Below are 14,538 nucleotides of genomic sequence, written 5' to 3'. Positions count from 1 at the left end.
GATCCCCCGCATGCGTCGTAATGATTTGACGCATGCGTGGAATTCCTTATATGACAGCGTCACGCACGTCGCCGCGTCATAATCGCGGCGACGGCGCGACACGTCATCGCAAGAGGATTTCGGCGCGGATTTCAATGCGATGGTGTGTACACACCATCGCATGAAAATCCGCCGAAATCCACGAGAGGATTTATCCGCGGATACGGTCCGCTGGACCGTATTCGCGGATAAATTCTATTGTGTGTATGGGGCCTTACAGTGGAAGCGACCAGAGAGCTGGAGACTGTCACAATTCTCTGCTCTGCTCCCTCCTCGCTCTTTGGAGAGCTGAGCTGTGAAGGGGACAAGGGCAGAGGCGGGCGGCTCAGGCTCTCAGCGGCTCGCTGAGAGGCTGATCAGGGTGTCGGTCCAGGAAAATGGCGGTTCCTGGTGACTTGTTGTTAAGGTTCCCCTAACGAGCTGGTTCCTGTAAGGACTGCACAGGCGCAATCCTTGCCGACGGAAATCTCCGAACCTCGGCCGGCATCCAGGCTCATTCTTTAACATCCCCGTGGATTGGAGGATGTAAAAAAAAGAGCCAGGAGGCCAAGCTAGCGGAGCGAGCCGTCCGAGCGAAGCGAGGACGTGAGGCCGACTGGCCACTTTCCTCAAATTCCACGTCGCCCTGGATGCCTGCCGAGGTTCGGAGATTTCCGTCGGCAAGGATTGCGCCTGTGCAGTCCTTACAGGAACCAGCTCGTTAGCCAGGACCAGATAGCCGTCTCTGTGGTTTTGATGACGTGGAGCCTGGACCGACTTTTGTTACATCAGCAGAGACTTCAGCCAGCTCTCTGCTGTACTTCTCTTTTAATGAACTGGGAGGGCATTGACAGCTGCAGGGCTTGTCTGCAGGAATCTGATATTGCACCCACTATCCATTGATCACTGGTGCAATGTTTTGCATGATAGTTCAGGAAAAATATAATAAATTAACATTTTTATTCAGCAAAAATATGTACATTTATCATTTTTTCCCAGAAGGTGAACTTGGTCTTTAAAATATTCAGTGGTTTATAGTAAACCACTTATTGGGTATAACAATCCTCAGGCAGAATACAGATATAATACATTGCCAAGACATTTCTATGTAAAACTGTTAACCAGATTTTAAAATAGATTTTCCAAGCTGAAGCAAAACACAACTAACTTTACAGCTCTAATTTGTTTTATTTTAGTTCACAATCCAGATATGGTAAAATACATTTACTATAGCTCATCAATGAATACCGGTACTTCAAATTAGATATGCAACCTGCTAAATCAAGTATCATTGTAGTTACACATTGAACTCCAGGCAAAATGATAAATACACAATTAAATAGTGTTATGAATATTTTTTACCTGCATAAGGATTTGTATATTTGCCCAGCTAGTCCTAAGATATAGAGAGTGCTACCAGACAGCACAGCCAGGTTTGGGACTAGATTTTCTCTACTGGAGAGGAAGTGGAAGATAAGGCTAACTCTAATTATTCTTAAAAACGTTCTCTCTCCCCCTCACGTGACCAATCAAGATTAAAAATATGTAAGGATGCCAGCTCAAATGGCTTGATTGGCTCCTAGTCCCAACCACCCCCTTTCAATCTTAGTGGTGCTGTTCAGGTGGTTAAAAGAGACTGATAGCAAGTAGAACTACATTAATTGGTGTTTTTTTTTTATTATTATTATTATTAATTTCCATAGTTCAGCTTTACACTTTATTAATTTTCTGGAATATCTACATTTTGCAGTATTTTGCATAGTTCAGCAATTCTCCCAACTTTGTCCCTGCAAGATATTGTTGGAATTTTGTATCCACTTCTTTACTCTGTTCTTCAGTGAAGAGGTTCTTCCAGTCTCCAATTTGTCCTATTCAGAAAAACAAAAACGATTTCCTAGATTTCTTATCATGAAACATCACAAAAAGAGACCGGCGATTTCTATGTAGGAACAGGACTGTCTTTGTTACCTAGGTCATTTTCAGTGATAGTACCAATAATATTGGGGCAAGGTAAAACCTTTTGAGTTTATCTACGAGCACGGACAAAGTTGTGAAACTCTCTGCACTTGTTACATTAAATGAATCGGGAAATTCTGCATAGAGATCGTGAGGAGGGTTGAATCGAGATCAAGATTTTTTAGCGATCAGTCGTGCAGCTCTACTATATGGTAATGTAGGTAGGAAGGGATGAGGCAGGAGCCGGAGATTGTAGCCAGTCAGTACCTGGATGCCCACTACTAGCAATGATACTAATGCCCCATCCCCTCCACATTACACCTGTTGTGTCCTAGCCCTGGGAGGAGTTTGGCAGATGGGCACAGCGGCTGGGGTGGAGGCAGGAAAGGGGGGTGCAGTTCGCTGTTGGGAGGGCACAACTGAAATCTAGGGGAAGGTGTAGCCCACCCGAGCACCCCCCTAGATCCAGCCATGCTACAGAACTGCTTTAATTTGTGTTGCTTATATCTGCTTGACGTTCAGCTGTAACATTATCACCTTCATGAGTATATTTAATAACAATAAAATAGCAGTAAAAGTTATCTCATTTATATTCAGTTAAAGCTCCTCTGATGCAAAGACTGAAACCTAGGAACTCAGCCTGTGTATTATTCTATTCTCTGCAAATTTTAGAATTGTTTCTACCTTTTCTGAAGAAAGCATCACCAAGCTTCCCATGTGTGTCTTCAGATTTCTCTTTCATAGACTTAAAAGAAGTTCGACTTTGTACTGTGCAAATTTGCTCCTCTGTCAAAGGAAGTTCAAAAAATTCTGATATTTTTTTCAGTTGTGTTGGAAAATCCTTAAAGTGAAAAGAAACAAATTATATATTTTTTTGTGGTAGAATGATGAACATTCTTAAAGTGTAATTCCACTTTTGTTGAAAAAAAAAAACATCCCCCTCTGGGTGATCTATGTACATTGCAAGGATTTTAACAACCTTTTGTTGCAGATTCCTACCTTTTTTATTCTGAAGAAATCCCTGTTTATTTCTCTGTGTCTCTGTGGGTCTAATGGGAGTGGTTTTATGATTATCAATCAGCTGTGCAACTTCTGGGTAGGGTTGAGCAAACCCGAACTGTAAAGTTTACTGTAAGTTCGGGTTCGGGTTCGGTGTTCGGCAATGTAATGGCGCGCTGCAGGGCAGCCAATCACCATTTGTTTTACTTGTGTGACCTAGAAGCCATCACAGCCATGCCTACTAATGTCATGGCTGCGATTGGCCAGTGCAGCATGTGACCCAGCATCTATATAAGCTAGAGGCACATAGCACAGCACGTCACTCTGCTTTAGATAGGGTAGGGAAAGGATGGCGCTGCTGCTGCTCTGAGGGAGAGAATTAGATAGGAGTCAGACTGTCCTGCTTCAGAAATCAAATTACTCAGCGATCTACATAGCACAGCAAGTCACTCTGCTTTAGATAGTTACTTTAGGGAAAGGTTCCTGCCTGCTTTTGCTTTTAGGGAGAGAAATAGGAGTCAGTCCTGCTTCAGAAATCAAATTACACCAGCACTGCATATGTTTCTGTGAGATACACCCTTTAGATACGTTTCTTCTATTGTGCTATTCAAAAAACATCCATTTAGGGAAAAATAAAAAATAAAATTGCAGTGTTTCCACCATATCTGTACGTGTGAGATACACCCTTTGGATACTTTTCTTCTATTGTGCTATTCAAAAAATATCCATTTAGGGAAAAAAAAAATTTGCAGTGTTTCCTCCATATCTGTACGTGTGAGATAAACACTTTAGCTACTTTCTTCTAATTTGCTATTCAAAAAACACCCATTTAGGGCAAAAACACACATTTTGCAGGGTTTCCTCCATATCTGTACGTGTGAGATAAACACTTTGTGCCAGATTCACAAAGAGTTACGTTGGCGGATCAGTAGATACGCCGTCGTAAGTCAGAATCTGCGCCGTCGTATATTTAAAGGTATTCTGGAAACCAGATACGCTTAAATTAGGCTAAGATACGAGCGGCGTAAGTCTCCTACGCCGTCGTATCTTAGGGTGCATATTTACGCTGGCCGCTAGGTGGTGCTTCTGTTGTTTTCTGCGTTGAATATGTAAATGAGCAAGATACGCCGATTCACGAACGTACGTACGCCCGTCGCAATTAGTTACGCCGTTTACGTAAGACATACGCCGGCGTAAAGATAAAGCATGTCTCTAGGTGGCGCAGCCCATGCAAAGTATGGACGTCGAAACAAACGTATCTTTTTACGTCCTTTGCGTAAGTCGTACGCGAATAGGGCTGTGCGTAAGTTACGTTCATGTCGTAGGCAGTGTTCGACGTATCTTAGGCATTCTATCCGACGCATGCGCACTGGGATACGTCCATGGACGGCGCATGCGCCGTACGTTCAAAACGTCAATTACGTGGGGTCATGCTTTATTAACATAAAACACGCCCACCTCTTCCCAATTTGAATTAGGCGCGCTTACGCCGGCACATTTACGCTACGGCGCCGTAACTTAGGACGCAAGTGCTTTGTGAATACAGCACTTGCCTCTCTAACTTGCGGCGGCGTAGCGTAAATATGATACGCTACGCCGGCTCAAACATACGCCGCTCTACGTGTATCTAGGCCTTTAGCTTCTTTTGTTCTATTTTGCTATTCAAAAAACACCCATTTAGGGCAAAAACATCTATTTTGCAGTGTTTCCTCCAGTGTTTGCAGTGTTTCCTCCATATCTGTACGTGCGAGATAAACACCTTAGCTACTTTTCTTCTATTTTGCTATTCAAAAAACACCCATTTAGGGCAAAAACCATCTATTTTGCAGTGTTTCCTCCAGTGTTTGCAGTGTTTCCTCCATATCTGTACGTGTGAGATAAACACTTTAGCTACTGTTCTTCTATTTTGCTATTCAAAAAACACCCATTTAGGGCAAATAATTTTTTTTGGTGCGTTTCCTGCATATCTGTACGTGTGAGATACACACTTTAGATACTGTTCTTCTATTGTGCTATTCAAAACACCCATTTAGGGCAAGATCCTACATTTGAGAAATATGAGGAGAACGTCAAATAAGGGACGTGGCCCCGGTCGTGGTGCTGCTGGTGGAGCTCCTGTTGCAGGGAGAGGATGTGGTCGATCTGTGCCAGCTACACGCACAAGTGAAACACCTTCCTCAGGTGCGAGTAGGCGACAGAGCCTGCAGCGGTATTTGGTTGGGCCTAATCCGGCTCTACGAATGTTGAGGCCAGGAGCAGAACAGGCGATAGTAGATTGGGTTGCTGACAGTGCCTCCAGTTCCTTCACATTGTCTCCTAACCAGTCTTGTGCTGAAAGATCAGAGTTGTCACCTGCAGCCGATGTCCATCAGTCTTTCACCTCACCCCCTTGCAAATCAGCCAAGCAGTCTGAGCCCAAAATCATGCAGCAGTCTCTTCTTCTTTTTGATGACTCTGTTAGCATGGTTTCCCAGGGCCATCCACCTAGCCCTGCCCCAGAAGTGGAAGAGATTGAGTGCACCGGTGCCCAACCACTTATGTTTCAAGATGAGTACATGGGGGGACCATCACAGCACGTCTCGGATTATGAAGAAACACAGTTGCCAACTGCTGCTGCTTTCGCAATTGTGCAGACCGACAAGGAGGGCAGTGGTGAAGACTGGGTGGAAGATGATGTGGAGGACGATGAGGTCCTCGAACCCAAATTAGAATCAACGTTATGCAGGTGACCTGTGTTGTTCGGAGGAAGAGGCGGTGGTCGCACAGAACCACCAGCACAGCAGAAGAGGGAGCAGGGTGCAAAAGCGGAGCGTCCGTCCCCTAGACAGTATGCCTGCTACTGCCCAACACAGCAAGGGACTGAGCACACCAAAGCCAGGTCCAAGGAGTTCCCTAGCATGGCAGTTCTTCACACAATGTGCTGATGACAAGACACGCGTGGTTTGCACGCTGTGCAATCAGAGCCTGAAGCGAGGCATAAACGTTCTCAACCTGAGCACAACCTGCATGACCAGGCATCTAAGTGCAAAGCACGAGCTGCAGTGGAGTAGACACCTCAAAAACCAAGAAAGGTCTCTGGCTCCTCCTGCTTCCTCTTCTGCTTCAAACATCTCCACAATGTCCCATGGAAGCATTCAGCTCTCTATCTCCCAAACACTGGAGCGGAAGAGGAAGTACCCCCCCTACCCACCCGCGATCCCTGGCCCTGAATGCCAGCATTTCAAAATTCCTGGCCTCTGAAATGCTGTCATTCCGTCTGGTGGAGACGCAGAGTTTTAAAAGCCTGATGGCATTGGCTGTCCCACAGTACGTCGTGCCCAGCCGCCACTACTTTTCCAGGTGAGCCATCCCTTCCCTGCACAACCAAGTGGGGGACAAAATCAGGTGTGCACTGCGCAACGCCATCTGTGGCAAGGTCCACCTAACTACGGATACGTGGACCAGTAAGCATGGTCAGGGACGTTATATCTCCCTAACAGCACACTGGGTAAATGCAATGGCGGCTGGGCCTGAGGCGGATAGCAGTTTGGTGCATGTCCTTCCACCACCGAGGATTGAAGGGCGCTTCAGTCTGCCTCCTGTTGCTAACTCCTCCTACTCCGCTTCCTCATCCTCTACCGCCTCCTCATCCGGTCAGCGTAACACATTCACCACCAAATTCACGACAGCAGGCAGTTTTAAAACTTTCCTGTTTGGGGGAAAAACCCAACACCGCGCAGGAGTTGTGGAGGGACATGGAACAACAGACCGATGAGTGGTTGTCGGCAGTGAGCCTCAAGCCGGGCCTAGTGGTGTGCGATAATGGGCGAAATCTCGTAGCAGCTCTGGGCCTAGCCGGTTTGACGCACATCCCTTGCCTGGCGCATGTGCTAAATTTGGTGGTGCAGAGGTTCCTGAAAACTTACACCGATATGCCACAGCTGCTGCAGAAAGTGCGGGCCGTCTGTGCTCACTTTCGGCGTTCTCATCCTGCTGCTGCTCGCCTGTCAGCGCTGCAGCGTAACTTCGGCCTTCTCGCTTACCGCCTCATATGTGACGTGCCCACAAGGTGGAACTCCACCTTGCACATGCTGCCCAGATTGTGCGAGCAGCAGCAGGCTAAAGTGGAGTTTCAGCTGCAGCACGCACGCGTGAGTCGCTCTGCGGAACAGAACCACTTCACCACCAATAACTGGGCCTCCATGCGAGACCTGTGTGCCTTGTTGCGCTGTTTTGAGTACTCCACCAACATGGCCAGTGCCGATGACGTTGTTCTCAGCGTTACTATCCCAGTTCTATGCCTCCTTGAAAAAAGGCTTTGGGCGATGATGAAGAGGATGTGGCACAGGAGGAGGAGGAATCAGGATCATTTCCAAGGCTTTCAGGGCAGTCATTCACAACTGGCTCCGAGGGTGGGTTCCTGCACCAACAAACGCCAGGTACACAATTGTCCAGCAAGGGCACAGTTCTGGAGGATGTTGAGGTGGAGGATGAGGAGATGGAGGAGGAGGAACCATGTTCACAGCAGGGTGGCACCCAGACCAGCTCATGGCCATCACTGGTGCGTGGCTGGGGGGGATACAGAGGACACAGACGATACACCTCCCACAGAGGACAGCTTTTCGTTGCCTCTGGGCAGCCTGGCACACATGAGCGATTGCATGCTGCAGTGTTTCCGCAACGACCGCCGTGTTGCCCACATTTTAACAGGTGCTGAGTACTGGGTGGCCACGCTGCTGGACCCCCGTTACAAGGACAATGTATCGTCCTTAATTCCCTCACTGGAGCATGATCGCAAGATGCGCGAGTACAAGCGCACGCTGGTAGACGCGCTGCTGGTGGAATTCCCACCTGACAGCGGGGGCACAGTGGAAGCACAAGTCAGAGGAGGAGGAAGAGGTCGCCAATGCAGCCGGGGCACCGCCAGCACCTCAGAAGGCAGGGTTAGCATGAAATGTGGAAAAGCTTTGTCAGCACGCCACAACAAACAGCACCACCAGTTGATATGGAACGTTTTAGCAGGAGGCAGCATTTCAGCAACATGGTGGAGCAGTATGTGTGCACACGCCTACACGTACTGAATGACGGCTATGCCCCCTTAAACTTCTGGGTCTCCAAATTGGGCACATGGCCTGAGCTTGCCCTTTACGCCTTGGAGGTGCTGGCCTGCCCTGCAGCCAGTGTATTATCTGAACGTGTATTTAGCACGGCAGGGGGCATTATCACAGACAAGCGCAGCCGCCTGTCCAGAGCCAATTTAGACAAGCTCACGTTCATTAAAATGAACCAGGCATGGACCCCACAGGACTTGTCCGTACCTTGTGCAGAATAAACATGTATACTGGCCTTACCCAGCCATTCTTGTATTTCTGATCTTTCTCACTCTTTTGGGGTGTACCCTAATTTAAAAAATAAATAAATTAAAAACAAAAACCTGTGTTGGCTACCTCGTCCTCCACCGCCGCTTCCACCTACACCGCCACATCCACCGCCACCTCAAACTCCTACTCCATATAGACCTCGTCCTCCTAGGTCAAGATTATTTATTTATTTTTTTTATGTATTTTATGTTATTTTAAGTTATTTCCCTATCCACATTCGTTTTTTAGAGACATTTTAGTACTGAAAAGTTTGGGTCCCCATTTACTTGTCCGCTCAACTCTACTTCTGGGCACTAATGAGGAAATCTGCAGGGCCTGTATCTCTTTAGATGTGCTCCTACTGGGAGAATCTTACCAAAAATGAACTTTTTTGGTGCAGGGGATGCCTCAAATCTGACTTGTACCTTAGGCAGACTTCTGCAAAAATTGGTGAGCCAATTACCCAAGTAGGAAATTATGTTTTTGGGGGTTTGTCAGTACACATTATGTGCCCAGAACATCTCCAGGCAGTCATATTGCATTTTCAGAAAATTACAGCAGCTGCAGATTAAAAAGGAAAGGTAATTTTTAATAACATTTAATTACAATATGACTTGTATAACATACATGCTATATTATTTTTCCTTTATTTGCTATTTTTTTCTGCACAAAAGTGGAGTTTAACCCTTTAATGTTTATGTTTGATTATTGGAGATTATTTTAACCTTAAATATTTTTTTTTTTTTGTCTGTTCACATATGCAAATTTTAGATTTAATAGTCTCTATTATTTTTATGTACTTCTTCTGCCTGAAGTACCTGTTTAAGTACCTGTTTAATCCTGCCGGTCACCTTTTTCCCTTGTTCTAAGCTGAGCACACAATGCGCAGGAGCTGATCTGTGTTAGCGTAGTCAGTTTTAGTAATTTGGCTGGCCATTCAGAGGTACAGTACAATGTGCAGACACACAGCATGCCTGCATTGAGTGGTTTGTTCACCCCTCAACCAATCACAGCCTGCCTCTGTCACACACTCCCTCCAAATCCCAGCCTTTCTTTTGAACATGCCCCCTGCTCAAGCACAGCCTGTATCTTGCCTTAGGCTAAACAGTCTATTGAATACAGGCACATTAGGGGTGATTCTCTAAAACTGGCGCACTCCGAATCTGGGGCAGGTGTGCATTGTAGGCGATCAGCTTCTAACTTCAAATTTTTCAATTAACCACTTAAGCCCCGGACCATATTGCTGGTCAATGACCGGGCCACTTTTTGGGATTCGCCACTGCGTCGCTTTAACTGACAATTGCACGGTCGTGCGACATTGCTCCCAAACAAAATTGGTGTCAGTTTTTTTCCCACAAATAGAGCTTTCTTTTGGTGGTATTTTATCACCTCTGCGGTTTTTAGTTTTTGCGCTATAAACAGAAATAGAGCGACAATTTTGAAAAAAAAATATGAATATTTTTTACTTTTTGCTATAATAAATATCGCCCAAAAATATATAAAAAACATTTTTTTTCCTCATTTTAGGCCGATACGTATTCTTCTACATATTTTTCGTAAAAAAAAAAAAAAAAAAAAAAAAAAAGCGTTTATTGATTGGTTTGCGCAAAAGTTATAGCGTTTACAAAATAGGGGATAGTTTTATGGCATTTTTATTAATATTTTTTTTTTACTAGTAATGGCGGTGATCAGCGATTTTTATCGGTACTGCGACATTATGGCGGACACTTTTGACACATTTTTGGGACCATTGGCATTTTTATAGCGATGAGTGCTATACAAATGCATTGATTACTATAAAAATGCCACTGGCAGGGAAGGGGTTAACACTAGGGGGCGAGGAAGGGGTTAAGTATGTTCCCTGGGTGTGTTCTAACTGAAGGGGGGGTGGGACTGACATGGGGAAACGACAGATCGCTGTTCATACATTGTATGAACAGACCATAAGTCATTTCTCCCCCTGACAGGACCAGCTCCCAGTTCTCACGGGTGCCCGGCGGTGATCGCGCCCGCCGAGCACACGTGTTGGCATCAGCGGGGGGCGTGCGCGCCCCTATTGGCTGAACGGCGAGATGATGTATACCTACGTGATCTCGCCCAGCAGAGCCGACCTGCCGCCGTATAACTGCGGTGGCTGGCCGGCAAGCAGTTAAGCTTTGACAATAAACCATGGAAGCTGATTGGTTTCTATGCAGAGCTGCACCAGATTTTGCACTCTCCAGTTTTAGTAAATTCCCCTAAGTGTCCTGTACCCCACCCTCCACTATCAAGAAAAGGAGACATATGGTCATATGACAGGACTTTTTAACCTTATAAAAAGATAAGATACCGGTAGATCATTTTTGAAATTAGGCAAAAGCAGTAATGGTGCCGGAATAGTTATAATTGTATTAGGAAGTGTCTATAACATGTTGTTCACTACTGCATGAAGCAATATTGTGGTCTAGAAAGGACAGTTTTCACTTGACAGATTCAAGCCAATATTTTTATTTGAGCAAACATGCAAGCACACATTGGCCCGGATTCACATACATCGGCGCATATTTATGCCGGCGTAGCGTATCGAATCTACGCTACGCCGACGCAGCGCAGAGAGGCAAGTGCAGTATTCATTCACAATGCACTTGCTCCCACTCGCTCTCAAATCTACGCTGGGTTTCCTCGGCGTAAGCCAGCGTAGGTGGAAGTGGGTGTGAGTCATGCTAATGAGGCGTGACCCCATGCTAATGATGGGCCAAGCGCCTTAGAAGTACTTAAAACGAATGGCGCATGCGCCGTCCCGTGGCCGCATACCAGTGCGCATGCTCAGAATCACGTAGAAACAACTGCCTAAGATACGTCGAATCACTGCCTACGACGTGAACGTAACCTGCGCCTAGCCATATTCACGTACTACGTAAACGACGTAAAATACGACGGCTGTGTTCCCTGGTCCATACCTTTGCATGAGTTGCGCCTTCTATATGGGGAATAACTTTACGTCGGACGTACGACTTACGCAAACCGCGTATATTATGCGCCGGGCACAACTACGTTCGTAAATCTGCGTATATCACTCATTTGCATATGTGCATAGGAAAACAATGGGAGCGCCACTTGCGACCAGTGTAAATATGCGCCAACGATACGCCGGCGTAGGAAAGTTACGTCGGTCGGATGAAGCCTATTTTCAGGCATATCTCAGTTTATGGGCATGGCGCATAGATACGACGGCGCATATTTACACTTACGCGGCGTATCTCGAGATACATCGGCGTAAGTGCTTTGTGAATCCGGGCCATTGTTTTTTGGGTTAGTTCAGGAAATATGATATATATGTTAGAAAATATATTTTTGATTGCATCAAGAAAACCAGTAGAGCTTTGTCTTTTTCACTAAGCTAAGCGAAAATTCCTTCGTGGTTGGCCTATATGCCTTTAGTACATTCAATTCCTTCATCCCAAACAATGATTACATTTACACAACAAGGAAGTGAATTTGTTGAATAAACCAACTAAGAAATAAAATACACAATCAAAAACCTCCATATGCACAATCCTATATCCACAGTCAATCCAATAGAAGCCCAAAAAACAAAAACAAGAATGATCCAATTTGCTCCAGAACAAAAAAAAACAAATGTGTAAAAATTGAACTTACAATTTTCATATCTTCAAATGTAACTGCCATCATTTTTTTGTCATCAACGTGTTTGTTCCATTCAACTATATAATCAAAATATGATCCAAAACACACTAAAACGCATAGAAAAACTTGTGAGACACACAAAATAAAATCATAAAGTGGAACTTTAACCATAACAACTTAATAAAAATAATGCTGTTTAGCAAGGAACATACATTTTACCTTAATATTTATGCTACCATAATTAGTGTGTGCCCCAGCATTGTTACTATTTATACTTGCTAGATGCTGCCATTTTGCTAAAGCCCAGAGTCCCTGAACAGCAGTAAATCAGAAGATTGTCCTCTACAAATGCGGCACAGTGCCTGAAAATAGAGGGCAGCTGAGCATGTGCAGAGCAGGTTAAGATGGCGTATTACTGGATTTTAAACAGTATAGGCACTTATTTGTAATGTTTTGCATAGCTATACCTACAGAAGGGGCCAGCCTGAAGAGATCTAGCAGGACTTAAAGAGGAAGTAAACCCTCAACTTTTTTTTTTTTAAACCCTGCTAGAGAAAGTCATAATGAGCTAATATGCATAGCATACTAGCTCATTATGATTGACTTACCTGAGATCGAAGCCCCCGAAGTTCTCCTCGGTCTCCTCAGCCGCCATGTCTCCAACGATCTTTTTCCTTGTATCGCCGCTCCGGCACTGCGATTGTCCGGAGCGGCGATGACGACACTCCCGCTCATGCGAGTGGGACCGACAGATCCCTGTGCATGCGCGTGATTACGGCATTAACCCCCCCATTGCCCCATTCACAAAAACGGCACGCTCAGTGCACATGCACCGTTGTATTCAGAGTGCATGCGCCGTACACACGGTCGATCCATCCGATGAGAATGGTCCGACGGACCGTTTTCATCGGTTCACCACAGAAGTGGCCTGGCGGCCTGATATGCGTACACACCGTCAGTCCAAAATCCGATCGGGTCAGAACGCGGACACGTAAACCACGTACGACGTCACTATAAAGGGGTAGGCCAAAGCCTTCGTCGCCGCCCTTGAGTCCGCTTTTGCTAATTCCGTGTAACCGCATGTTAGTGAAAGATTGGTGAGAGCCGATTCACGCTTTTCAGTCTCCGTGCTTTTTCAGATTGTATTCTCGGGTTCAGTGTGTGGGTTCGTATTTGTCATTCAGTGCTGGCTTTCGGGTCGTTTCTGCTTTGCAGTGCCGTCCTGTCCGCTCGTATCTGTGTGCAGTGCGTTCTGACCAGCCGACCGGTTTGAAGCCATGATGGAGCAGCGTGACTTTTCTAAAAACTGAGCTTGGTGGTAGTACCACAGCTTGGGGTCATTTATGGCATTTGCTGGTGCTTTTGAGTTCTGTGATTTGTGTAGCACATTGTGACTCCTGATGTTGTTTATTTTGTCCTTGATCATGGTGGACTGTGCCTTTGGTATCCATAAAGTCTGCATGTATGTTGTAAATTGTTTGAGTGTTGCTTTTATTATTTGATTTTTCCAGAATAAATGGAAATTTATTTCACGTTACAACCTTGTCTATTGTGTTTTTCTGGTGAATAGCCATCAAACATTTCCAAAATACAATGTGTAATTAACAAAGGACACAACCTCCTTGAGGGGGGGGGGGGGGGACATTGGTGTAATAACTTGACAAAAAATAAAAAAAAAGCCTAAAGTCCAAAAAAAAAAATGTATCTCACCCAAAAAAAAAAAAAAAAAAAAAAAAGGCTAAAACTCCAAAAAATATCTCACCCAAAAAATAAAATATATAAAACATTGGTGTGATAACTTGACAAAAAAAACTAAAATAAATTGTGGATTACAAAGAAATATTTTGGAAATCTGGCTAGGGAAAAATGATTAAAAAAAAAGGAGATCACAAGCAAAAAAGAAAAGAATTCTGTATGGGAGAACACTGGCTAAATAGCATCAGCTAAACAACGTGTTTATTCTATCAATAGAGCGAAGAAACAAATGCTCAGCAAGAAACGGAACACTAATTTTAAAAATGTAGAATGTGCCATCTCAAAAACGAATGCAAGGTTTACAAGAACGAGCGCTCCCATCCCCTCATTTAGTCTGAGCATGCGCGGGTTTTGAACCGATGCGTCGGTTTTTGAACCGATGCTTTTCTGTACTAACCATCAGTTTGGACTGATCGGGCAGCGGTCCATCGGTTCGGTTTTGAAGCATGTTTTAAAATTTTGGACCGAAGGAAAACAAACCGATGGCCTATACAACACACGGTCGGTTTGGACCGATGAAACTGAACCTCGGTCCATTCTGATCGGTTTTGTCCGACCGTGTGTACGGGGCCTAATGCCCCGTACACACCATCACTTTATGTGATGAAAAAAAATGACGTTTTTAAAAACGTCACTTTAATTGACCGTGTGTGGGGGAAAACGTCGTTTTATGTCTTCTAAAAAACGACCAAAACAAATTGAAGCATGCTTCAATTTTATGTGTCGTTTTTCAAAACGTCAACTTTTACTTCATAGAAATTGACCGTGTGTAGCAAAAACGTCGTTTAAAACGACGTTTTTTCACCCGCGCATGCCCAGAAGCTACTTATGAAGCGAGCTTCAA

General features: G+C 44.9%; 1 protein-coding gene across 1 annotated transcript in view; it reads right to left on the bottom strand.

Moving 5' to 3' along the window:
* Nucleotides 1–1,186: 1,186 nt before the first annotated feature.
* Nucleotides 1,187–14,538, bottom strand: part of LOC120935749 (sulfotransferase 6B1-like) — a gene marked incomplete at its 5' end in the record, with an annotated part of 38,921 nt that continues 25,569 nt past the window's right edge. The window contains 3 exons of the mRNA XM_040347808.1: nt 1,187–1,886; nt 2,659–2,815; nt 11,952–12,046. Coding sequence (XP_040203742.1) covers nt 1,756–1,886; nt 2,659–2,815; nt 11,952–12,046 — 383 coding nt within the window. The remainder of the gene's footprint in view (nt 1,887–2,658; nt 2,816–11,951; nt 12,047–14,538) is intronic.

This window comes from Rana temporaria, chromosome 4, assembly GCF_905171775.1.
Source record: "Rana temporaria chromosome 4, aRanTem1.1, whole genome shotgun sequence".
In the NCBI taxonomy this organism is placed as follows: Eukaryota; Metazoa; Chordata; class Amphibia; order Anura; family Ranidae; genus Rana; species Rana temporaria.
The sequence above is the reverse complement of the archived record's forward strand: the minus strand, read 5'-3'. Positions and strand labels throughout refer to the sequence as shown.